General features: G+C 41.8%; 1 protein-coding gene across 3 annotated transcripts; it reads right to left on the reverse strand.

Annotated features, from left to right (window-relative positions):
- Positions 1-1457: 1457 nt before the first annotated feature.
- Positions 1458-27073, reverse strand: paqr6 (progestin and adipoQ receptor family member VI). 3 transcript variants are annotated; one of them, XM_065957477.1, is made up of 8 exons: positions 26860-27073; positions 13522-13793; positions 11126-11253; positions 10353-10558; positions 7983-8109; positions 7060-7156; positions 6373-6517; positions 1458-5231 (listed from the first exon to the last, which is right to left on the reverse strand). In XM_065957477.1, exons 1-8 carry the CDS (start codon positions 26918-26920, stop codon positions 4954-4956), a joined length of 1314 nt encoding a protein of 437 aa, XP_065813549.1. In that variant the 5' UTR covers positions 26921-27073; the 3' UTR covers positions 1458-4953. The 3 variants fall into 3 exon arrangements, with proteins under 3 accessions (XP_065813549.1, XP_020496072.2, XP_065813550.1); XM_020640416.3 differs by lacking the exon at positions 26860-27073 and adding an exon at positions 22806-22958; XM_065957478.1 differs by lacking the exon at positions 26860-27073 and adding an exon at positions 14103-14236.
- Positions 27074-27683: the final 610 nt, after the last annotated feature.

A 27683-nucleotide genomic window follows, 5' to 3' on the forward strand; every position in this document is an offset into this window, starting at 1 on the left:
ACATTCTCCACAGTATGACAGGTCAGAAATTATATGAACCAATGTTAGAAATGTAGGATACAATCCAAACATGGGATCAGCTCTGGTTTGCTTTTAACCAGCATCTCACCTCTGTTGCAAACGATTCAAAAATCTGTTTTCTCCACCTGCTGCTCACCAACAGTGTGACTTTCTGCTGATGAAGATGAGAACGTTTTAAAGCAGCACCTTGCAGCCCCCTTTTTATCTTGTGCTAATACAATCTGATCAGCAGAGAGGAGCGAACCTGCTCAGCCTGAAGTGAGAACTCACACTGTGCAGCTCTGCCCTCTGCTGGCCGCTCGTGTACACTGCTCCGCTCAGACTGGCGTCAGCTGTAGAGAACGGAGGGAGGGTTTGATTAGACTGTCTGTCTGTTTAAAATGTATTCTTTTAAAGATATTTCTTCTCTGTATTATGCACAGTTAACGCAATGGACTTATTGATAAGCTGCATGCTAATATTTGTATGAATGTATACTGTAGTGCAGATTTGCATTGAAAATGGCCATTTTTCATTTATAAGAAAAAACTGAAAGACTTCAGGGTTTTCTTTAACACAGTCGTTTTAGGTCACTTGCAGTTAGTCTTGAAGTGTATTTCAGCTAAAATAAAGATGCCTACAATCCTAAGAAATGGATGAACACATGACATGAATGACACATTGTAGAATCCCTAAACGACATTCCTCCGCACATTTCATTTACTTCTTTTCAGAGTGGGATTTTCTTGCAGAATTTCACCGACCAATGCGCATGATGAGTGAAAGGCTGGAAGTGGTCAATAAGCTTCACTTCTCCAGACGGATCACAGATGTCGAGCTGCGCCTCTTTAACAAAAACAAAAAAAAACACAGTCCTGCATGAATCTTCTTCTCTGGTGCCGTGGTCAAGAACAAGCTAAAGGTGCAGCAGGACAGAAGCGGCACACAGAGAACAATCTAAATACAGACAGGAGTCTTGTAAAGGTTGTTAGAATACAGAGGAGTAAACAGATTTTCTAATAAGAATAACCTAAACACGCTTCAATCGTTTTCTCTGTTTGCCGGCCCTTTGCTGCTGCATCATTCATCTTCTCCTGATGACACATGAACTTGTTGTTGTCGTTATCACGGTGATGACAACGCTGGTTTTCCCCTTACATCAGATGTATTGATCTCATTATCTTTATGCTAAAGCTCGTTTTCTTGGACTAACAGGAACCAGTTTTCGGTGATTCCAGAAATCAAAACAGGTCTGATGACTCTGATAGTCCAGGCAGCGACAAGTTTGTTTTGTGAAGTTACAACTCTGAGGATACGAGATACATGAGTAGAGATCTAGAGAAAACAAGCAGAAGAAGAAAGTGCAATTAAAACGTATGGATTCATGTCCTCATCGGGCTTCTGTTCAACCATGAAAATCTAATCAAAGACATTTGGAATGACTCCAGCGACAACTGTTACATTTATAAAAGGCTTAATTTATTACACAAGTCTAGTACAACAACGTAGCAAACCACAAATTATACACAGCAAAGAACAAACATGTATTTATACATTTGAACGAGTAGTTTGTTGTTGGACTGAATGGAGCATTATATAAAAAAAAAAGGTTGTATAAAACATTTTTTAAAAAGGCACCAGTTATTCTTATAAACCCTGTTTATTTTGAACAATTGTTTTTTTTTTCATCCTGCCTTCGTCTTTCCTCTCTTCTCACGTTTTCAAACATCTGTTTTTTTAAAGAAGTTTTCACAAGATATGTGTCCGTTTAATTCCTGAAAATGAAAACCTGCATCTGCATCGTATTGACTGAGGAGAAACACAGATGAAGGTTTGCACACCTTCGCAGCAACAGTGATCCGGTCTGTTGTTTTCTTTTATTTCATCCAGGCAAAGATAATCTAGTAAAAATGTTCTTAAAACTGTATTTCAGAGAGAAACTCTGTCAGAACCCGTCTACATGACGTCACCCTGCTGAAACAGTCCCAGACACACAGCGAGGGAGGCGACGTCTGAAGCAGCAGCAACTATTTCATTTCGATGGAAAAAAAAAAAACCTGCATCACAATCGAGCGATGGTGCAATCTCAAGAACCGACGTGGTCAAACTCAGAAATCGTTGTGATGACGACTGTGGAGAAATGTAAAAAAAGATCGATGCTGAAACAGAAACAGAGTCAAGTGGAAACCACACCATGGGTTAATACTTCTGTTTTTATCTGCGACGTATAAAAAAGACGACGTGACTCCTCTACTCTGCACGCTAACCTTGAAAACATCTTAAACGACTCCTCTGCTCTAACACAAAGTGTGTGTGTGTGCGTGTGTGTGTGTGTGTGCTCTTGGTGATTCTACACTTCCTCTCTTCGTCCGACTTCCAACACTCCTCATTCCCTTCACATCACATACGATTTCCCTCTTAAACAACTTCCAACCTGCGCGCGCTAAAAGACGTTTGTGTGACTGAGTGTGTGACTGAGTGTGTGAGCGAGCGAGCGATTGTGAGTGAGTGTGTGGGTGTAAGTGAGTGTGTGAGCGAGCGAGCGATTGTGAGCGAGTGTGTGTGTGGGTGTAAGTGAGTGTGTGAGCGAGCGTGTGCAGTGTGTCCCCCGTGGAGTGTGTTTTTTAAAACAGGTAGAATTAAGTGAACATTTGTGCCATAAGTGCTGTTAAACAGGCTTTATACAGTTTGAGCCTTCCAAATATTTGTCATATTAAGAAACAGAAATGGTTAAAATCTGTACCTACAGTATGTCAGTGCTACACTGGAGATGTTGAGTGAGACGACCCCCCCCCTCCCCCCGTGTCTCCCTCCAGACTCTGAAAAAACTACTTTAAAGATATGATCATGAGTGATGTCATGTCAGCATCTTATGGAGTCATTTGGCCGCTATCCAGTCTGTAACGTTTGATCCTCTTAACACAAGTGAAGAAATCTGAGATGATTTGAACCTGATTCTCAGATAATCAGACATTTTTTTAGAGAAATAAATGTCAGTAAATAAGAAAATGTGCATCATAATGCAACAGACTTTCACCTGAAAAACAGAGAGGCATTATTGGAGCACCGATAGCCTAGCGGTTATCTCAAGCGGATTATGTACGGAGGCTATAGTCCTCGCCGCATTGGCTGTGGGTTCAATTCCGACCTCTGCCCTTTGCTGCATGTCATCCCCCACTCTGTCTCCTTCCCGTGTTTCCTGTCTCTCTTCAGCTGTCCTATCCAATAAAGGCAACAAGGCCAATAACAAGAAAAAAAGAAAGGCAATATTGTTTAACCAAAACTTTAAAAGATCTGACGGAAAAAAAAAGGAGTTTAGATGCGTGAACTTGCATTTTAAGCTTTTTTTTAAACTCACTCTTGATTATTCACTTCTCAAATAAATCTCTCTTTTTGTTTTTTTTTTTAAATCATTTTGGTTATGATAGAGGCAGACGTCCTCAGAAAACACTTGTTGCTTAGCGTGGGCGGACTTTGGAAATGATCTCTCTGCTCTGAATTCCCGTGTTTTAAGAAAACAAGGCTTTACATTAACAGTCATTCTTCACTTTTTTAAGAGGCTGATGTGGTGCAGAATCAAACCTGTTGTTTTTTGTTACAGCACTCTAAAAATGTTGGACTTCTCACAATACAAAGAAAAAAGGGTAACTTAATTTGACGTCTACACATTTTAAACAGCCAATAAAAATAACAGATACCATAAATAAAGTGGCCTGTTATTACTTCAGTGATAAATGGGTCATTAGATAAAGTACAGTACATAAGGAGAGCCCCTAATTGTGACTTTTTTTTCTTGATATCTTTTTTAAATCAACCAAAAACTTGTCATGAACCACAAGTGTTGGAACTCTAACATGCATGGAAATATACACATGCTACTAAAGGGGATACATTTGTATGAGTTACGGGGGGCTATAAGCGCTATAAGTAATTTCAGATGTCTAGAAAAGACTTCAGATGTGACGGACAAACAAGAGAAAAACCGTGCCATTTGCTCAGAAATGTAAAAAATTGCTCAAGACCTTCAGGGGGCATGAGGCCACTATAGCGTTGCCGTGGAAACGCTCTGTTATAAAAATGGTACCTGTCTTCTAATCACCACCGCAGCGCTCTAACGTTTCTTTTTTTTTTTTCTCTTCCTCCTGTTCAGGGCAGATTGTTATGTTCATAATAAGGCAGGGAACCAGAAAGAAAAAAAAAAAGGAAAAAGAAGCCCACTGGCCTGCAAATCAATCGCAGTGTGTGCAGAGTGGAATCAATAGGTTGGATATTTAAGAGCCCGCAACACAATTTGCATGATATTACGTAGGGTTGAATGAGTGTAGCTGTACAAACACACGCACCACCGCAGTAACAAGGCAGTCCAGTTAGAAAGATTATACTCAAGGCCTTCTTAACACAGTGAAGGAGATCCTGGTCTAGTGTTTCCATAAAGAAGAATCATTCATTCAAAATAGAATCCCTGCAAACTGTGATAACAGGCATTTCCAGTTTGAGATTTAAACGAGTCCTTGTAGTGATCCTCTGTAAACATTGTAAAGAAAGTGAACCTTTAAAAAAAAAAAAAGGCACTTTCTGGAAGAGTTGTGTCGCGACAGCAGGCTTCCTTCAACCCAGAGCTTCTTTAAATGCACAAATGAGGAAACTTTCAAATAAATTACAATACATTTTTTACAAGATACATGTTTTCAGAATCCCACAAATGAAATCGACTGCATGTAACATCTGGGTCCTCAGCCTCTGTGCAGACACATGAAGGAATACTTCAGGCGTGTAATGCCGTTAGAAACAAATTTTAGCACGGTTTAAAAAATCTTTATCTCTGGATTATAAAACTGTAGGAGTTAAAGAAGAACTTCTCTGAGCTGTGAAGTCGTCCCAAACGAGCAGACCCAACCTTTTCCTTTGGAAAGTGAAGCAGCCATATTGGAGGACAACAAAAAAAACGCGCTGTCACTGCTCCTTGCGGTCACACGTCGTCATCGTCGATGTGTGCGGCTGGTTGGAGTTAGAGTGGCAGGGTTTCCAGAGCAGCGGGGCGCTGAAAATGCCGATGATGCCCAGGTTCAACACGAGGCTGACTACCAGCGCTCCGATGGTGCCCAGGAAGGAGGGCGTGGCTCCATGCGCTACAAGCAACGCCCTCCGCGACATCATGTCTGCTATCACGCCCTCCATCTGGAAGTGGGTGCCCACCACGGCGCTGACATGGAAGAGCTGATGGCTGTGGCCTAGTGGGGGACAAAACACTTGGTTTTAAAATGTATCTGTGGTCATCAGAAGGTGCACAAGCTAGCAGAGAAAACTCAAATGTTTTAATCACTTAAATACATGTACACGTTGGGAATGGCAGGGCAGAGACATTTGTTCCTTACAACAGGAATGATCAAACACTGTCAGCCACCAGAATTATATTTCTGTAAGAGAGAAGCTGAGAAGTGAAAAACCTACTACATACTGCCTTATAAATACTCAAAATATCGAGTTTGTGAATACTAACCCGACCGTCATTATGCCGTTACAAACATACTAAAACACGGGTCCAGCAATGTAATTTTTCAACATGTAAAATTATTTTTTTTATTTGCTAGCTTGCTTGATGGCGAGCTCTGGGATTGGACAGTCTGAGAGCCGCAGTGCATTGTGGGGCCAGTGTGTTCCGGTTTCATACTTTCTGGCCAATCCAGTAAACATTCTGATATTTCTCACACTCAAAAATCAAATACTATGATTTCGGATCAAACTACATACTCCATGTGGCATCACATGGTGATGTATGGTGCTGTATATTATTAGTATAGCATGCTCACTGCATCTTAATCTGTATATTATTAGTATAGCATGCTCACTGCATCTTAATCTGTATATCATCAGAACACACTTATTTTGTAGCATTACTTATTTATAGCATTTATTTATATTTATTGCATCCCATTAATCCAGCCATCCAGATATACCTAATAATTCACTTTTTTTTTGGCTACATCTGTAAATTTTGCAATTACTGTACATAGCACAGAATTACTGTACATAGCACAGAATTACTGTACATAGCACAGAATTACTGTACATAGCACAGACTCTTGCACTCAATTACTGTACATAGCACAGACTATTGCACTTTCTGCTTATTTGCACTTCTGGTGAGATGCCAAACCTCATTTCGTTACTCTATACTTGTATATGTGTAATGACAATAAAGTTGAATCTCATCTCAATCTCATCTCATCTCATGTATGAAAGTGGTATGAAAGTATGCGGTTTAGGACACAGCCCGAGTGCGATGCATTCACTGTCAGTGTGCCTTCATTTGAAGTATTATTCAAAGCTTGAACCGTTCGTTACTTTTATCAACAATCATGAAGGACATACCAAAGTAGTCGAAGCGCCCCGGGGCCAACCTCTCCGGGAGGTGGGCTGTAAACAGGAAACAGGTGAGGAAGGCGAAGAGCAGGTGGTAGCAGTGACTGGATAAGGCGTCGCTCGGGCTGCAGCTTCCCCCGCAGCACAGGAGGATCTACGCCAAAACAAAGAGGAGATGTCACATCAATCAGTCACAAAACATTAAATCTATCTTAAATCAACAAAGGAGGACGAACACAGTTTTAAGATATGAAGGGACGCATAATTCAAGATTATCCTGGAGGACTCCTCCTGATCCTAATGAGTTATTCACACTGATGGATACAGCATTGTTAGCTACATTTGTGACCTAGTTAGGGGAAAACAAATGGCTTTTTGTATTGCACACACTAATCATCACACTGATTAGGGGAATTAATTGATGGCAGCGATATATTTGTATTAGATTACGAAGGGAAATCAGTTTCTGGGTTAGTGAGCCAAAGTCCTGCTCAGAGAATTAAAGTCGGGCACTAATCAGCTCCGAGCGCTTACATAACAAACACAAACACACAGAAAATATCAAACGTATTTTGATTAAAGAAAACAACAGAGGTTCAAAGAGAAATTAAGGCTTCAAATGCAGCAGAGAAGAGTGTTCACCTGCAGTGATTTTAAAGGTTTACAAGAGTAGAAATGTGAGATATTAACACTCACCCTGCAGAAGAGAGGAACAGTGTCGAATATAAAAGGAACGACAAACGCTCCAGTCCTCAGAACTTTACTTCTCTGAGGAAACTGCAGCTCCAGGAACCTGTGAGGACACACAGAGGGAAGTGATCAGCACACATTTTTATAGACATTTAACATTTGTACTGTTTTTATTACATTAAAGGTAACATATTAAACTCCCTTTCAACCAGTTTAAGTATGTCTCACAGCTCTCTAAGACATGTCTGTGAAGTTTCTTGTTCTAAATCCACTCTGGTCCAGTATTTGATCATGCCTATAAACCTCTCTATTTCAGCCCTGATCAGAAAAGGCTGTTTCTGTGTCTGTAGCTTTAAATATGTAAATGAGCGGTGTCTGACCACGCCCCCTCTCTAGAAGGGCTTGGGTGGCTCGGGCTTTCTCGCTCCATGCCCTATTGTTCACAGTGTTTGTCAACTCACTGTTGCAGACTCAGAGGGCAGAATAAACTCCTAGCTGTGGGAGTGTCACCCACCTGGGGGAGGGGTTACTGCCCTTTGTGATGTCATGAAGGTAAAATCTTGCAGTGAGTCCCTGTGTGTTTGAGAGCAGCTGAGCCTGACAGAATTTAACTCACTCACTTAAATTTAAAAATGTAATCTAACACAGTAAATGCGGTTTCAGACAACTTTTAAGTCTGACAAGAAGTCTGAGAGAAACCTTTATTCCTGGCATATTAAAGGAATCAAACCCTGCCGCCTGGAGGTAATCAGCAGTGAAGAATCAAGTAATTTCCCTGACATCTGTTTACAATGGTTTGAACCTCGAGGCTTAATGTTACAGAGAAAACAACTTGTTTAACTCCTATAGAATAATTTGACTTTACATCAGCTTCTGAAAGCACGATTCCTTCAAACCACGCAGAGATAATGTATGCTGCAGCCTCTCACCTGGAATAACAGGACAGACTGGTGCAGAAAAGCGTGTTTCCCACGGCGATGGGGACAAAATGCTGATGGAGCCAGCTGTTCACCCAGCTGTCTGGTACGACGTAGTATCCATAGCTTATGGCACAACCTGAACACAAACACAGAGAGGTTCATGGTAAACGTGGAGAGTTTTCTTTTAGATTTCTTCCTCTCTTGCACAAGCTTTTGCCGACTTAAAATTCAAGTAAATGAAGGTCATGGTGTCTTGTGTGTGAATGAATGTATGTAGAATGTATCTACATTCAATCTACAAATTGTATTTCTATGCATTGTGTGACTTTTAATCAAATCAAAGAACATTTTTCCTGTCATATATTTTTTCATCTAAGTTTTCTTAAAAATGGTACTGAAATGGAGCGCAGATGGCCTGGCGCCAGTTAGGTTGCGCCCAATGTGCAGAGGCTATAGTCATCCAAGCGGACGGCCCAAGTTTGATTCCGACCTGTGGCTCCTTTCCTTCATGTCATTCCCAACCCTCTTATCCCGATTTCCTTACATTTAGAATACACTCAAATTAAAGTTTTGCATAAGCATATCAACACTCCACTATTAAAGTATTTAGATTGTTGTTCTCGAGGCAGAAGAGCAGTAGAAGAGCAGTTAGGTGTATTTCCTCATATGACCACTTGGGGTCGCCCTTGCTGGAACATTTTTTTAGAATTCATTTAAATTGATACATCTGTTTGATTTCACAGTTTGCATTCAATGTTAAGCACGACTATGTCCTCTAAAGTATAGTTTTAGTACTGGAACAATTCAAAGAAATGTAATAAACAGAAGCTCATCGTGTTGATGAGAGATGATCTGCAGACTCTGACTTTAAGGTTTCTGATGTTAGTTAAGGTCCTGCAGTGAGGAAACCCTCCTGCTGCTATTTATCCCTCAAACAGACTTCTGAACTTTTGAAACAGGCAACGTTTAGTCACTAAGCAGCTTTGGGGTAGATTAGGGATCAGTCTGTCGGGGACCACACAGTTTGTGACGGGAACATAAGTTCATGTTGGTTAATGTTTGTCTGCTGGTCTGCAGGTTAGATCCTATATGTGGTATAGACCTCATAAACACACCTATGAAGACAAACAGAATACTTAACAATCTGAAATGCAAACACTAACGTTTATAAACACAGTAACATTACATTAAGTACAGCTCACTTTAAACGCCTGCGTGCCTCCCACTTCTAGCAACCTGAGACAACCCTAACCCATTTTTTTTATTTTAAAGCGGTATCTGTACTGTTTGACTCTGAGGAAGACGAAATATCTTAAGAGATTAATGTGCTCCAGTATTTTCTTTGGATACTGCCTATGTGAGGGAGTCCATTGAATCATTCTCTTACATCTCGGGTTCTTCTCTGAGAGCACCGACCTCCATCAGTTGAGGGGCTTAAGCGCAAGAGTCTCCCTTTAAATATAATGACTTTCATTTTTTTTTAAGACCGAGGGCAGGGGGGTGCTGGTAGCCTAGTGGTTAGTGCGTGCGCCCCATGTATGGAGACTATAGTCCTCCAAGCTGACGGACGGGGTTCATATCCGGCCTGTGGCTCCTTTCCCGCATGTCATTCCTCTCTCTCTCCCGATTTCTGACTCTATCCACTGTCCTATCTCTGAATAAAAGGGAAAAAAGCCCCCCAAAATAACCTTTAAAAAGACAGAAGGCAGACAATATAGATCTAAAAAAATTAATGTAAAACTGGACTGCAAAACATTTCCAAATGGCTGTTTGCATCAAGCTCTTCATTCCTGTAAGTCAGAATTCTTTGTCAAAATGTGGAGATAAATGCTCACAAAAGGCAACATGGAAAAAAGGACATTTCCTGAGAAATAAACCACAAGGCAAATTATTTCTCAGTATGTACGTGTGAGCAGAGACATTTACTCACGGTTGGAGGCGATATGGAAATGATATGCCCTCTTTACATCAAACTGATAACACGGCATTCAAAGCGCCGTTGCATCTATTTGACTTTTAAAACAGTTGAGCAGTAAACAACTTATGAGAGGTGAAAAGATAAAGTGCAGGAGAACATGCAGAATAACTGCAGCGTCCGACTGAAACCCCTTCAAGAGAAATTAAAAAATAAAACAGGTTTGCACTAATAAAAGCGTCCTTCAGGATTTCTGTAAGATTAACTTTCTATTCTTGTTGTACTTAAAAAAAAAAAAAAAAAAAAAGAAGAGACTATTTCAAAATATGCTAGAGGAAGCTTCAAGCAGTTTCTGTTTTCATCCTTTTGCTGGAAGTGAAACTTTAACTACACGCTCTGAGAATTTAACCTTTAACCTCTCTGAGCTCATGATGCATCTTTTGAGGATCTCACTGAGGTCTCACCCAGACTGTAGAGGCTGAGCGCTCCGTAGTCGAAGAAGTAGCAGATGTGTCGGGACTCGGGGGACATGGTGCTGAAGGTGTGAGCACAGCTGGAGGTGAAGGGGTAGATGCAGATGAGCAGCATGTACACCAGCAGGGGCCAGGTGTAGCTGTCGGTCAGGAAGTTCAGGGTGGAGCAGAGGACAAAGAAACGCCACAGAAAGTACCTGCAAAGCATCTTTCGGTCATATTCCAGCATTTGAATGACAACACTCTTGTGTATCAGACTTTTCCCATCCCACGCTCCTCAGCAGCGTAGTACTCTGACTTTTCTAACACCCTGAAGCCTGAGCCTGAATCATTTTAAGGATTCAGACTGAAGTTTTTCCCGCCTTTTTTAAAACCTTTAAGTTTGTTTAACCCACCTGCTTATTTCACACCTCAGAAACTAAACAAAGACCCTAATACCTCCACTGATCTCTACAAACTCTGTCATGTTTCTCCAGCTGGAGGGACAAAACTAAGTTCATTTTTCTGCTGGTCATGACTGACACCAGCTGACACGTTAGCTGTTCTTTACTAAAAGTTTGTTTGTAAACAAAAAGTATGCAAAAATGTAAAATATGTCTGTGATTTACTTTATATACATTTCTTCTTATAAGAACTTTATTTTTTGACAGTAGATTCAGTTGTCTGTGTTTAATTTCAAATGTTTTTGTGTATTTGGGACTTGATGAAACTGCTGAAAATGTGTAAAAAACAAACAAACAGATTTTCCAAATTATAGCACTCACCATGTTGGCAGAAAGTGGGTCCAGATGTTGACGGTCTCGTTGTTCATCTGGAAGCTGCTGAGGACGCAGTCCAGCGCTGAGCTCCGCGGGTGACGGTATCCAGAGATGATGCTGTCCTCTCTGAACACCTGAGGACCAAACAAGAGAGTCCAGGTGAGAAACTAAACTGTATGGGGAGTCCAAGTTATGGGGGGGGGGGGGGGGGGGGGGTTCAGTCAGAGGACAGCAGCAGACTGTAGCTTGTAGAGTAGATTTTATATCTTTTTAGCATCACTGAAGACTGGGACTGTGATTAAAACAAATTATCTGTGCTTACACTGTTTATAAGAAGTGATTCTGAAGTCTATTTTAAGATATCTATTGGTCATTTTCTGCCTTTAAATGAAGTGAAACCAAGTAATATGAAAGTAAAGAGTGGCAGGAAATGTAGGGAGAAAAAAGTGGGGGACAACACACAGCAATCGCCGGGGTCAGACTCGTACTTGGGACGGCCGCGAGAACTGTAGCATCTGCACCTTGGCTAAACTGGTGCCTCCTTCAAAAACATTTTTGGTTTGGTTTTTGCCTGTGACAGCTCAAAATGAAACAAGGTCTACCGGCAGCCTCTGTGCACAGGTTCCTTTTTTGAGTTTAAAAATCATCCACCATTCATGGTTTAGAAATAACTTAAAATCCAACATTTTGCAAGAAAATAAATTATAACACTTTTTAAACTTCATGAAAGTCCCTGAGAACTCTCTGTTGACCTCTTGAAACGACCCTAACACCCAGACTGAGATCAACATGCTTATCTGTGTGGTCAGACAGCTGATCTTCATAAGATTCACACACATTGCTGACATTTACCTGAATGAGGCAGTAAAACCGGTTTCCTTTGAACAAAAATATCTCAGGTGGGTTGTACTTCAATGTGCAGAGAAGGACGATGTGAAGATAAACAAAGATGATGACAATGTCAACCGATCTGATGTCAAGCGTTTGATTTGAACATTTTATACTATGCATCGTATTCCCTATGTACAATAACAGTCTTTTTAATATCTCATTTCAAAACTGAACGTCTAAACATGATTGAACTTATTTTGGAAAGAGGCAAAAATCTAATAGTAACCCTCTAAGCAACTTTCTAAAATAAATACATGTTCCTACTTCAGATTCAGATTCTCTTTATGGTTCCACAAGGGGAAATAAAAAGACAAGAAGAAGAGCATGCGTGATGGGGGTAGGGGCAGAGATATTTGTAGTTCTCCACAATCTCACTATATTTAATATATGTATCATTAACTGATAGATCTGTATTTTATCCGTCCTGTTTTGTCCCTTAGCTTAAGCTTGTGTATTTGTTGTTGGTGCCTGATGATGCAGAGAGAAATCCTGTCAGCTCATGTGAAACAGTTTGTTTGAAATACACACTAATCTATGGAACCTCAAATATTTTAACACCAGTGACACAATATCAAGGTCATAATTGTTGACTGGAGAGTGCGGTGTCACACTATTACAACAACGACTGTTTATTATCATAACAGATCGAGACAGTGCAGCGGACACAGACGTGGACGTCTGCCAACACAGATGTCTGAACTGCAGGACTCTGCCTCCTGTTGAAGGACGACCCCATCAGCTACTGGTTCACAGTCACTATCTGTCCTGCTTCAGCCTGAAAGTTTAGTCTCATAGGACAGTGTCAGTTTATAGTCAACTACTACTGAGAGATAAGAAGAGGAAGAGAAAGACGACAGGCCGGTACACGTACTGGATGCCATAAAAGTTTGATAATCACATTGTTTCAAGACAATGTTCCTTTCCATGTTATGGTTTAAAGCAACAATAGAATATGTAATATGACTAATACGTAGGAATTTGATTAGCTGCACTTTAGCACTCACTATTGGTCTCTGAGTGCGATTGCAATGCCATACGACACACTGTTGTTACACCTATCCCCCTCTTAGACAACGTGCATTTGTTGACAAGCAGAGGGCGGCTTCTAACAAAGACGTTACGAGAAGCCAAACAACCATCTCGTCTGATAATGTGCAGAAATATTTCTGGAATTTGAGCAGGAATGAACATGTTTGCAGCCTAGTTCAAAGATTTGCATAATTAGTCCTTTGACTTCAGATGACTGAGTGGTGGATGTGATGTAGCTGTGCTCCAGGACGCCAAAGCCTCGCCTTAACTTTAACTCTTTGCCTGTTTCTAGATTGATCCAAAGTTACTTAAGAGTTAGAATTTCACATTTGGTTATGGTTGACTGTTATCGTTTGGCTTCAGACACCAATGGGTGACGTCACTGAGACTAGGTCAATGTTTTACTCAGTTTATGTTTAAACACTGAAGGACAGACAGAGGACTTTGTAAACCTTGTTTAAAGGTTCTCCTTGCTTTCTTACCTTGGGGATCTGGTGGATGTGAAAGAGCTCGGGGAGCTTGATGCTCAGCATGTCTGCGGGCAGTCTGATGGCCCCCCTCCCTCTCTCACAAACTTCCCTCAGCCTCGCTTGTCCACCACGACAGAGGACAACCCAGACGGGGTAGTCAAACACCGGGATCCGGACCCTCTGTCCCAGAATGTCCGGCTCCCATCGCAAGCTGCGTCCCCAGCCCTCGCTCCACCCGCCTGCAATGCCACCACTGGCCCCAATCCCCCGCCACACTGGAAACACTGCAGAGACACACAACAAACACACAATGAGAACAGAAAAAAAACAGAATGAAATCAAGGAAATCATTGATGTATGGAAGCAATGACGAGCAAATATTTGACAGTTTTGCAAGAACAATCACCAAACAATTAAGCGATAAGCATATTGTGATTTATTTTCTCTTAATTGTTGCAGCTCTGCTTTGACTGGTTAGGTGTCAGAGTCTGGTCTATGAGGTCTTCTATGTTCTACAGGTCTGTCTGTTCAAAGTGAAAATCCTCTCTCTGTCCGGACTCTGACAGTCAGCAGGGTTAAAGTAAAAACTCAACTCAGTCAAAATACTCCATAATTTACTCCTAGTCCTGAAAATGACATCCACAGGACGCTGAATTTCCCCCCTGTGATTAAAAAAAGTATTTCTGATTCTGATAAAATGGTTTATCAGTGACAGAGTTTGTATGACAGGCTCCATGAGTGCGATGTCTTTGTTAGCTGGAGCCGACACTGAGAACAATCTCTTATTGTGGCTGCTGGAGACAGACACAGACATCGATTTGAAGAATGCACGCTATTGTCACATTGCAGGGGGCGAAGTGACTGAAAGCATGCGTGTAATAAGAACATGTTTGTGTCAGAAGATATTTTCACAGATCATTCCTTCTCTGTGAAAATGACATTGAACACATTTTAACTCCACAGAGCTGCTGGACCATTACGACATCCAGCAGAGAAATGACTTTTTATATCAAGTTTAAAAAGCGTGCACAATTACAGTTCAGAAAAGCAGTCTGTGTTTAAAGTAGCAGGCATCATAATATTAGTTGTGTGTGTATTTATATATACATTTCACATAAATAAGAAAACAATAAACCACATCCAAACAGAGATATCAGCACGTCTCTCTTCAAAAACAAACTGAGGTCAGCCTCACTACCCAGACACTCAAACAGCGAGCTCTGCATTCATCCCGTTTACACACTAGCCTCATTCACACATGCACTAAACTCCTGAAGAGTTCAGCAGGTGCGTGTGTCAGACCTTTTCCTGCCAGCACCTTAGTAAAAATAGTGGGTTGAAATCTGGATGATGTTGAAACAGAAACTACACCAACGATGATTTTTTTTTTTCTGTCAACACGACGGTAAGGAAAAGGTAAATGCTGGTAATGCAATTCAAGATTAGAGAAGAGTTGAACTCTTGCACTTGGGGAGCATTAAATACGATCGAGCGGCTTTGAGGTGTGAGAGTAGATGTGTGTTAGAGGAGCTACAGCTGGTGTTAGTTTTTCTTTTTCTCTCTGCTTCTGTAAAAAAAAAAAACATGGCGGCAAAACATGGCTGGCTTGGACAAGACTTGCTCCCTCTGAGAAATAAGGAGCTGCTTCTGAGCAACAGAATTTGATTTTCATCTGAAGAGACTGAGCATGATAAGAGCTAGAACTGACACCAAAATAAAATTAATTATAAATATGAATAATTACATGAATCTTGTACATTACCTTCTTTGGCCATTTTGTATTCTTCAGTTAATCAGACATTGTGATGTGTCATTATGTGATGTAATATATCTATTATCACTGTATCATATCATCGTTATCATGGGCCACATCTCGGGTATCGTAATTTGAGTTACCTGGGGATTCACACCCCTAATCCAAACATACTTCAGAACATTTTGTGCAATTTCGGACATTAAATTCTTCTCCTCCTTTGAAGGTAACATTCCTAAATAAAAAGTCAGAGCTGTCATTAGACTGTAAGCTTCACACTGTTGCTGACCTGTCTGAGTTCGAATATTTCTCCCAGACCTGCAGGTTCAAACGTTTCCCTGAGTCTCTCCTGTCATTACAGCTCGTTGCTCAAGGCGAGAGGCTCCTTTAGAAGTGTACGAGCAACAAGAGGGGACGGTGGCTTACTGCGGCCCAGCTGCAGGCCCCCGGCCCGCTCACTGTGACAAAGTGATCTTTGTGGAGGCTGAAGCCTTCAGACTACGGGGGCCAAAGGATGACTGTTACACGCTGCTCTGGATGGAAATGAGGCTCCACACACTTGGACACACACAAACACACGCAGTAAGTAGCCATGGGGAGCAAGCACAAATACCCAGAGCTCTGACATGCATGCACACTGGTACAAATCCTGCATTCATCACGGGGGGGGGGGGAAGCAGGAGCACAAACACAACAACACACAAGACCACAGCTTGCATGGATGACAATAGTTGAGAAAGGCCACAGGGTTCACTGCAGTGTGAGGGAAAAATGCTCATAGGAATTCAGATCATTAGCATCATGTAGCACCAACGGTTTTAATATTTAGTTGTTTGTTTCTTTGCATGTTGTTAAACTTATTTGAACGGTAACGTCTATGTGAGTAAAGTGAGAAGAGTAAATGAAAACTACTCTCTCTGAGGGTTGTAAGGTGAAAAAGAGGAAGACTATGAAGCAAACTGCATCCTTCAAGGAGCCAGAACGTTGAAAGAAGGGAATTTTGACAGCTAACTCAATCGTGTCTGAGATGAACAAGAAAATAATTCTTGCAAACATGTACTGTGCATTGAAGTGACATCAGGATACGCTTATCCACTGAGGCTCCTCCGTTGACCCGGTAGGTATATCAGTGTGTCCTGTCATGACCTGCTGTCTAACAACAAGTGTAGAAACCATAACACAAACTTATACAAGCTATACGTTTGAATAGAAGCCTGAAGACTCCCCTTGAAACACAAACACATAAATAAACATAAAAGAGCCTGAGGGGATGAACACTGTTTTTAATCTTCACCTAAAGCTACAAAACACAAACATAATTTAATCAGTGTTTCAAGGCTTGGTCCATTGGCTGTATATAAATATAGACAACATGTCTCCACCTCCTCTGGTTGTACAAAAGTGAAGTGACATCTTTTGGAGCCAGAGTTGTGCGACAGATTTTGACATCCTGTTCCTTCTGCTAACCAAAAACACACATTTAACTGGTTGATGAAATGGTAACGATCACTCTGGTCGGCACAATCTACAGCAGAACTGATCCTCGTTTTAGCTTAAAGAAGTTATAGAAAGTTAAGCAACTCTTGAGTCAGTGTTTCCTCCTCTACTTTGTGGATCTGCTGCACATGGCGCAAGAGCTCCAAATGTTGTGGCCTCCCCTTTTTTTGAGGCTGTCATTTCGTCCAACTTTTTTCTACAGACTATACAACTAACACCAAACCAGTTTAACACAACCACACAAAAACAAGTCACCAAAAACACTCTTCATTTATTTTAAACGAGGCTCAACATCACAAGACAAAACATACCACTTAAGAACTAATGAAGCCTATGATTGTCAAAACAACAGGTTATTAAACTCAAGATTTTACAGTCAGTGTTGACAGGAAACATCACACAATCATTTACAGACATAAATATGCTCCTTTTCATCCCCACCCTTTTTCTGAAGTCATCCTCCTAACTTGATGGAATAACTGATTCATCCAGCCTCAGCTCTGATTTCTCTCCCCTGAGATCTGCAGGAACTATTCCCAGAATTCACAACACATGTTACTGAGCAGGATATGACTTTAAAAAGGTGCTCCAAACACTCATAATAGTCGTAAACCAAAAAATGAATCACCAATTTATTGGATTATTGATTAATCTGTTGTGGTATTTTGTTCAGAAAATAATCAATTCTCTCATTCCTCTCAGTTTTTTTAAATGTGAATTTTCATGGTTTATCTTCACTTCTCTGGAAGTTCAATGAGTATATTTGCATTTTGGATTTCACAGCCTGACCCAACTTGCGTTCGCCGTCCCCGCTGTCAGACTCCAGGTTGAACTCGCTGTTCATCTCTTGGTAAATTGTGACAGTTTAACATTACTCCCACCAAGAACCCCCCTGCCCTTCAAAAGTTCAAACTCCCTCTCATGTCGGGGCCAAGGAAGTGTACCTGTACTCACACTCTTCAAATGGACTGGACTAGGGGGGTCAAACTTGGACATGGTATGGCTTGCCTAGCATGCACTTAACCCTAAACCAGGTTCCCTGATGCCTGAGCCTTGCATGTCAGCCCTGCTCGGGTACAGCTCTGTGCTCCAGCTCTGTGCTCCCTTGTCCGTCAACACCCACAGGCTGCTTTCAGAGCGCAGGCATCCGAGCAGCACCGCCGGATGTCTGAAATTGCGAGACCAAGGGTCAACCTGCTCTGAAACAGACTGATCTGCTCTGCTGGGACAGAGCTGAGCTAAGACACAGCGCAGCAGACCAGTGGAGGTGCACACATTGATCAAAGTGAAACCTATGAGCTGCAGTGGGGAAGCAGAGACGGACCAAACAAATATGTGACTAAACTTAGTAGTTAATTGTAGCCTTAAACATCTTGTACCTGTATACAGACTTCAATGTGTGCACTCAGTCGAGCTTGACAAGACACTTTGTTGTGTTCTGGATGTTTGCATTGTGGATATGATGCGTTTTAAGAGTGTTTACTCAACAGACAAGGAAGGAAAAGTAGTCTCATGACATGCACGATATTTTCTCTGACTGTCCTTGTGATCTGAACATCTGTATCTCTCTTTCACTTCCAGACGGCTGTTGTTACCTGTGAGCTTTGCAGAAATTCTGGAGTACCCACACACAACACTTCCTTCCTTTTTTTGTTCTCTTTTTGACATGTGAAATTCTTCCAACCACTCAACTCGTGGTGTCTGCATGTGACCTTTCTCAATGGACGTCTTTATTGGCCTCAGGCTGACAATGGAAAGACTATGCAGAGAGCACACATGTATCCCACACAGACGGACACAAGTTCTCTTTACTGCATGTATGTACTATATGCAAATCAAGCTTCACAGCCAAATACAGTCCTGCTGAACTTGTTCACGACAGCCTAAGCTGAAAATGATTCATGAGTAGAGGAGGACTGCAGCTTGGAGTGTGTATTAAACGTGCTCATGTCTCGTTGCAATGTCCCATCCCTTTGGGCACAGAAGCCGGTACGTCCACCTTTACTGGTGTACACGTGCTGTGATCGAGCATGCACCCTCTGTTCACTAACATATGTGACTGCACACTTCATAAATCATAAACACATTGCTTCTTAAGGCACATTTTTTATTATATATTCTCAAATCAGAAAATACACATTAGGAGACTATGGGACTATATGAGACTTTCTGATCCGAACTCGTACCAAACCATGAACCCCCAAATCAGAAGTCCAAACCAAACCGTCACCTCTCACGTTCAGTGACTAATTCGATCTGCATAATCTGTGTTTCCCCAGTGTTTTTCCCAGGATCCCGAAAGAGAGACGGTTAGAGAGGGCATGCCATAACATGCTACACCTACTTGGTTACCCTTCCTGTTGGCAAAGACAGAAGAAGGGCAATTAAGAGAGCCTGTTCTTCAAGGTAGATAAATAAAAGGATTAGTCATCATGTGAGATGCTATTGGCTGAGTTACAGACCAGTATTATCTGTGAAGTAACTGTCAGACTATCGAAAAGGGAGACAACAACAAACAAAAAAGTAACAAGAGTACAAATTAATTCCTGGATCTTTAAAGCCCCTTTTAGAACCGATTTTGCCATTGGGGACAAATTTCAGCCCGCTCGCTTCACTAGTTGTACAATTTACATGGGAGCAGGACGGCCGATGACTGCCGATCTGCAGCTCTCGACTGGTTGGATAATTTTCTGGCATGTTTGATATTTTGGTGGTACTCCTGCACACTGTCCCGCAGCGAGAGCAGAGCCACTTCACCACTTCACAGTCTTCAGGGCTTGTCTGTGTCTTCTGATTGCCACTGCGCAAAGTGTCACACAGAATTTGAAAGCACCGAGGCAACAACAGCCTGTTTGATGCCGGATCGTACAGTGTGAGCACATAAATAGTGAGCAGTTGTTGTGGGTCGTAAACGATTCAGTCGTACTATGTGAGCTGAGATTCCACCACGACTGCTATACAATCATACATCCACGCCCGGGCTTAACAGAGCAGTTATGATGAGGTTGATGCTCTTCTTAAGGGGCTGCAAAGATCCTGTAGAGCTGAAGTGAGTGTTTGTAAATAGAAAAAAAGTATCAGCTGCTGTTGTGTTCTTTTTTTAAATTAAATCGTTTTATAGATTGATAAGAAAAAGACAGTACACTGATAAGCAGGGCCGGCCCGTGGCATACAGGCAGTAAAGGGCCATCCATAGGAGGCACAGCTGGAAGATTATTCATGTGGTTAGAAAATAACTAATGTAAGAAAATCCCTTAGTTTTTCTTTTGTGATGCATGTTGTATGGGACATAAGACCTACGTCTTTGTGTTCTTGGTTAGCTAACATCCTTTGTTGAAGTTAATAGTTTTAAGCGCTTACCTTTTGAGTATTTATGTCTAAGAGCATGCATGCATTTTGTGCAAGAAGTCCTCACTGAATACATATTTCCTCTTGGTGTAGGAGGGGGTTGAAAGGCTTAGGAAAATATTTTGGCTAAATTGAAAAACTATGCTGAGGTTTCAGCTCTGGTGAGAGAAAAATATACCAAATTATTAAATTCAGGGATTGAATGATGAATTAGATTGAGTTGTCAAGTTGGTTTGGGCTGGGTTTGCTGATAAGGCATCTCTGCCATATTTTCTGTCCTAGATTTAATTAAGCTGTCAAAAAGGTTCAATTTGAATTATTTGAGGTGACTTTAGTATCTCTCTCTTCATCAGGGTCGCCCTGCACACAGGAACATCTACTAAACCTTCTCACAAGACCTGTTTTACATAACTTCCTTTTTTTTCTTTTCACCGTTCAGAATTAAGTAATGCTGGAATGTTTTTCAAAAAAAGGTGGTCCTCCTCGGTCTTTCCCCTCTCCTAATAAGAGTCTACATCTAACATCAAACGACTGCACACGGTTATGTAACACGGCCACTACGTGTTCTTATACGGATCACAATGGATGAGAGGAAGCCGAACTGTCACGTCCTCCACATCAAAGAACAAAATGATTTTCTGTTAAGAAAGCATATTCATTTCTATTCTTTTGTTCTTTCTTTGAGATGTAACCCACGTCTCATTTCTTGGAGCAAATAAAAGGGAACAATATGTGAAATGGAAACCAGGTTAGACTTGTTGCCAACAGAGTTTTTAGGTCATGCATATATAAACGTGAGAAAAATGACTTAAGCTGCTGAATGACGCCCTTGGCATGTTTATCCTCGACCCCCACCGCCCTGCTTCATTCCTTTACTACAGCACATGCACCTGAAAGTCAACAAACAATATCCCCGTTCATACGCAAGAAAATCCTGTTTTGTTCTGAACTGTAAGATTTCTCAATAGGCTTTATTTCAAGGTGTATTCAAAAAAATCTGTCAATGGGGTGCATGGTGGTGGAGTGGTTAGTGTGCGCGCCCCATCTACGGAGGTTAGCGGGCGGCTTGGGCTCAAATCCAACCATTGGCTGGCTCCTTTCCTGCATGTCATTCCCCACTCGCTCTCTCGCTGATTTCCAACTCTATCCGCTCTCTTCATTTAAGGCAAGCAACAAGGCAAAAAATTAATCCTAAAAGGAACAAAATAATAATCTGTCAACGAACCTGCAGAGTAATTTCTTAATTAACCGATCAGTTTCTGTAAAGGCCAATGATTCTCAGTCCACGACCACAACACGAGCGGCAACCTCTGACGTTAAAAAAAATGAAGCCAATGCAGAAGTGCAAAAAACCTGCAGTTTCCGCCAGCGCCCACATGAGGCTGACTGCTGAAGTCCGGGATGTCACATACACACCCATTCAAAATACCCTATTTTTACAGCAGAAATAAACATGTTTACAGCCGGGTTCAAAATATGTAATTGGTCTGATTAGCTTCTCGGCACACACTGTACAGGGGGTGATTTTTTTTAAAGATATTTATACTAAGGCTTGTGTGCTGACCTGACTGACGGGCAGGTGTGGTGTAGCTGTTTGTCAGGACTCAGGGGGCTTCAGACCCGCCCTGGCTTCAGCTCTTGGTTAGGTCGGCTGATATTCAAGTTTTCAAATCAACACTTACGATCAGAAAACATGCAAATAAAGATAAACATACAGCAGGCCCAAAGCTGCCCTACAATATAATCTGTTCAGTATATTGGTTGAGCTCTGACAGAAATATTAAGTCATTATTAAAATAGTTAAACAGAAGCGAACAGGATCAGCACCCCAAGGAGCTCCTGTGTCAAGCCAACATGCTCTCTCTCAGACTTGCTTATTCAAATAGTTCCCTACTTTCTGCAGTTTTCATCTAGCCTATATGGATGCAAATTTTGGAGAGTGACAAACACAGAAATGACAAATGTGCAAAATTTAAAATAGGGCTGCACGATATATTGGAAGAGCCTGGGATATCTTTTTCTTTCTGCAATATATTGTGATAAGAAAATCGGTCGGTCGGGTCTTTTTTTTTTTACCCATGAATTGGCACAAATTAATCTGAGGGTAATAGCTGATAGATAGAGGGAGCTTCACAAAAATAGCCATGCTTCATCAACATGTAGTCTAATGTGGAAGCTCAAATTGCGTTTAATTGTGCAGCCCTAATTAAGAAGAAGATGCACTTTCCCTTCAAAAAAAACCTTCAAAGCCAATGTGTCAAATGCTAGCAATGTGGAAGAAATCCAAACATCTCCAAGTAGGAAAAAAACAAAAACTAAGTGTGGGCTATTTTCCCAAATGGACACATCTCCAGAGCCTTGAGGAAAACACGCTGGTCACATGCAGCCAATTCTCAGAATGACCTGGAATGTCTCCTTCAGCCCCATGTGTGTTTTCATTTCCACTTCTTTTACCTCTTTACATTAAACACGACTTATCAGCAATTCATTTAGTACAACCCCTTCAAAAACAAAAACACGCTTCATGTCACAGCTCAAGACAGTCAAGAGACGACAACAACAACAACAAAAAAACATCCTCCACAGAAACGACTCAAAACTTCGCTTCAACAATGGGGGTTCGATGAACACGGGAGGAAAACATCACCTTCGTGTTTTTGTCACGCTAAGATTTGAAGTTTGTTTTTTCCCGACTCACCGCGACCCTCCGGCATGCGGAGCTTTGAAGTACTCCTCTCCGGGACAACTCCGTTTAGAAAGAGAAACAGCGCTTATCGTGTGGCTCGCTTTCTGCCTTTTTTCTTTCCCTCCTCTCCTCTCCTTCCCTTTTGTAATTGTGTGTCGACAGTCTCCACGAACAGCCTCCTTTTCTCTAGTCCCCCGCGCGAGCCAGTAAGAAGCGCTGCTCGGTGCTCACGTGGACCTTCTCTGGAGCAACAACAACACGAGCCATGTGTGCGCGCTTCTGCTGACAAGGAAGATGTCCCGATGTTTTAAACACAACAATGTGTAGTCGGTCCTCTCCAACACTCAAGTTGGCTTCATTTACTATCAAGGGCTCAGATATTTATGCTCGTGTCTCGTCTTTGAGCTTTGTTTGTGTTTCATGATGCTCCATCCAGCGCATCTTGTCAGCTTGTTATCTGCATGGCAGAGATGGCCATCATTGGTGTATAGTGCTGATCGCATGTTTATAGGTAGGCCTTGAGTAATAAAAAAATAATAATAATTAAATAAGGACTTGTACAAAGGTAATGCTCCATCTCGTGTGTGGTGGTGGTGGTGGTGACTGTGTCTGGAGACCATGTCCATGCCTCCGTCGAAGAGACAGGACAGAGAGTGGGGAACAACATGCAGGCAAGGAGCCACAGGACAGATTTAAACCCGGGCCGGCCCACCTCAAGGACCGTGCCCCTAGCTGCTCACGAGATGTGTGAACCAACCACTTGGCCACTTGCGCCCCCCTTTTTATCTTTATTTTGATGTTTGGTTGACTCGGGACGTTTCTCGGAGAAGATGCGTTTACCCCAAGCCAATGAGTCCCTCCAGGCATTGACGATACTCTCTACCCTACCACATGGACGCTAATGGTCCACACAACTCAACCATGAAACTATAGATTGGCAGCAAGAGCCAACACATCACCAGGGTTAACAGGTGGACACCTCCATTCACAGGTGTTTCGTCAAGTTAGGCCCACAAAGCTCAGCAGTCAGCTCAGGCGTCCCGAAGCCACCCTCCTTCATGCTAACTCTCACAACGATTATTCTGGCCAAAACATGCTAACATTTCAGCCTATAGTTGCTACTTCATCAGTAGCATGAAGATAAACTGATAAGATAGAAACAAGTCATCTCTCCCCTGACGATCTGTGTTTGCTATCAATGTCTGTCAAAGACATCCTGGCGACCCATCAAGTCGCTGTTTTAGCCTTGAACCAACGCGGCTGTAATGCTGACATGCTAAAGACATGCTGCAATGACCCTTTCTTCATTGCAGTCCAACAGTGATGTCACTGAGACATGATGGTTCAATACAGGAAGTTACTCAACATCACTCAGCAAAAGTGATCCGGCCTCTCGGAAATCTCCTTAAGGTTACTGGAAGTGCATTTGCCTTTGACTCTCTCCTACCGTCACAAGACCGCGATGGACGTAAGCCGTCATGTGAATTTATGAGGATATTCCTTTGTCTTAACCACCGGGGAGGACTTCCTGTTTTTTTTTTTTTATTATCTTCTGCACAGCACAAACATCCATTCTGTCACGAGCACAGCTGTCTAGCCGATCATTTAACTCTACAAAGGTTAGTGTTTTTCTTGTCATTTAAGCCGATACAAACCCAGAGCAGCGTGACATTAAACACTTCAGGGACCCGAAAGATATTTCACTTTGACTCGTTCTAAACAAGCCCTGACAAAAGCAGCGCTTCACAAAACTATTCAGACTATTTGGTTGAAGTTCAATGACCCCCCCAACCCTTCTTCCAACTCCTTCATACTTACAGGCTGCACTTCTTTTTAAAAAGGCGTTCATTTTCACCATTATTTTCTCAACAGATCAGATGACATCACGATCATCTTCTGGGTCAAGAATTTAATTAGCGTCCCAAACCAATGACACGCCCACTAATAACTCCCAGAACCAAATCAATCTGCCTGCATCTTCTACTCAGTGTTCTTAAAATAGCAGAGTGAGAAAATAAAACCTTTATTGTCTCAGTGGGAACGTTTCAAGGGAAAGCTCGGCTGCATGGAAAAATAAGAAAACATTCTCATAATTCTCAGACCTTCTTATGACCTTTGTACTCGTCGATGTTTTGCTTAAATGTCTCTGCATGTCCTCTTCACATGATCCTCAACGCTCCTTTGATATCGTCATGTCAGTGATACTGTTCAGTGGTTCTGTTCAGATCAGGATCATTCCAGACCAGTGACGTGCGGTGAGGTTCGAGTCAGATTTACAAATTTATGAACCCATTTACAGAGAAGCTTAAATTCACCTTTCGATTGGCAGCTTGCACATTGACTACTGGTTGTGTTTCATATCTCAGATCAGCATTATTTACACACACATGGAGTAATCTAGACGAACACAGAGCTGCACAGTAAATTGCAATTTTATCCTAATCACAATATGAGCATTTGCAATCAACACATCACAAGGGGGACACCGGTTGCAGAGTGGGTAGTGTGCGCCCCGTGTACGGAGGCTGTAGTGCTCCATGCAGGTGGCCCAGGTTCGAATCTGATCTGTGGCTCGTTTCCTGCATGTCATTCCCCACTCTCTCTCTCTCTCCATGATTTCTGACTCTATCCACTGTTCTATCTCTAAATAAAGGCTGAAAAAGCCCCAACAAAATAAACAGTAGAAAAAAACAACATAAATAAATAAATGCATCATAAATGTCTGAATCTATCACAATAAAATGTGCATGTGTTCATTTCACCTGGTGAATGGAGGCTTCTGTATTACAGTCATGCTATAATACAGTTTCAAAAACAGTCGAATGAAGCTCATGCTATTTATCAGCTGATCAAAAAAAAAAATTGGTCTCCATTTAGTTGTAAAAAAAACCTTCTTGGATTCAGCAGAAACGTGTGGAAAAAATAAATAAATAAATGCCAATAGGTATTCTTCAACAGTAGTTTATTTAGCACATGTCATATAGTTATCACAATATTGAGCAGTATTATTTATTTAGCATTAAAGTATGCTACCAGTAGCTAATGTTGTTAAGTGCTCAGGCACAAATGAAATAAGTTACTTAACTTTGCAGACTGGCAAAGCAGATTAAACTGATTACATAAGGCATCATCAAAAAAAAAAAAAAGTGTTAAAAAAACAGGTTACCTCTCGAGTATTAATCTATTATATTATTATTGTTATCGTTGTTATTGTTGGCTTGGGACGCTCCTCTCAAACAAAGATAACGTGCTCAACTGGTGACAACACACCAGAGTTATGACATGCTTCAGTATTATCTGCCAGGGTTTGTTATTGTAGAGTTAGGAGCATGCCTTTAATACCCCTGAGCGTTCCAGAGAAACTTTTGGCGAGGGCACGTGTTCCTGTGAATGGGAGTGAGCTACGCGTAAAAACCTTGAGGATCTCTTTACAACAGGAAGGGGAGTGAGTTAACTGAAACACTACGACAGTTCCTAGAAAGACAAATGAACATTGAGTCACAGTGCTGCTATGATGAAAAAAAGCTGCTGTCAAACTACCACAGGTTCCGGTATGGACTCAGAAAACTGGTCTGACCTTTCAGCTTTGTGAGTCCGAGGGGATCATTGGTTGGCTCAGATGGATTCCAGAGCGCAGAGGAGATCAAATAAAGAAGAAATCAATCTTTCCAGGAACACAAAACTTACAGTTCCCTCATTTTTCCCTGGAAGGCCTCGTCCCTATTGTACAGAGCAGCCCCCTCCTCCTCTTTTCCTCTGCACATTCCTGCAGCAACCAAGTACAAACACTGCTGCACCCCCAATGTTGAAATCCCACCCTCAGGGCTGAGACTTTTTTCCATTGGATGTGGCAAAAAAAAGACTTTTTTTTTTTTCACTTTCAGAACACAAGGGCAGAAAGGGGAAGAGCGGCAGCATCATTTACATAAGAGCAAACATGGGTGGCATTCATTCTGAACCAAATGAAAAAACGATTTTTAAAAGGTTTTAGACAAGAAAAATGATGAAAAAGGTGCACATGAAGTCCAAACTGCCACCAAAAGACAATTACTGAGATGTTACTCACGCATGAACTCCAGGCAGGCAAGACATTTCCCCACAGCGAGCACAGACCTCTGCATGGACATCTCCCAGACAGACCACAGATGCTTCCCAAAGAGCTATTAATCTGACTAATGGGTTTTTTGTATGTTTAAACGTTTCATCCTGTCCCTGCAGCCCGATCCGTCCTCTCTGAAGTCCCTGCAGCTCCACAGCCTCACAGGCTCACAGAGAGAGAGAGGACTGCCTTGGGTCAGCGAGGTTTTCACAACCCCCTTACCCAGCAGAAACTGGGCCAGCGGCACCGATGCCAGGCGTCTTCTGTTGGGGTGGCACTGACCAGGCTGCCAGGGGATTGGTTATTCTGTGTGTGTTCGGTCAGTGGTGGGCAGGGGGCCCGGGCCAGAGAGGGACACAAGGGACGGAAGAAAACAAAAAAAAAAAGAGACAGAATGGAGCAGGAGACCTAGTTAGGGAGACGAGGCATGTGATCGGATCCCATCACACGCAGAGATGAGAGGTCAGGTTATTTAGGGGTAGAATTTAGATTCAGGGCAAGTTTGGTTATTAATTTCTTGTTAATATGTTAATATGCTCTGTTAGTCCTTTTTGTCTCCAAATTGTGAAGTGGACCCGGGAGGACAAATCCAAAATGCTTGTTTTGTACAACCAACAGAACTACAGAACCTAAAAATCAACAATCACATCAAACTGAGAAAAAGTTTCAAATTCTAGTAAGTGTGAAGCACATTTCACTACAGGTAAGCTCAATGTGCTTTACACTGAGGTGAAAAACACAGCTTACAACGAAAAATTGTTTCCACAGTCATGAATAAGACACAGAAATCA

Source organism: Labrus bergylta, chromosome 8, assembly GCF_963930695.1.
Source record: "Labrus bergylta chromosome 8, fLabBer1.1, whole genome shotgun sequence".
NCBI lineage: Eukaryota > Metazoa > Chordata > Actinopteri > Labriformes > Labridae > Labrus > Labrus bergylta.

Coding starts and splice junctions, on each gene's coding strand:
- paqr6 (XM_065957477.1), bottom strand. CDS start 26,920: ATGTCCATGCAGAGGTCTGTGCTCGCTGTGGGGAAATGTCTTGCCTGC. Junction 11,254..13,521: donor ACATCCACCAGATCCCCAAG/GTAAGAAAGCAA, acceptor TTTGGTCCTCAG/GTGTTCAGAGAGGACAGCAT. Junction 6,518..7,059: donor CTGTTCCTCTCTTCTGCAGG/GTGAGTGTTAAT, acceptor GTTTTGGCGTAG/ATCCTCCTGTGCTGCGGGGG.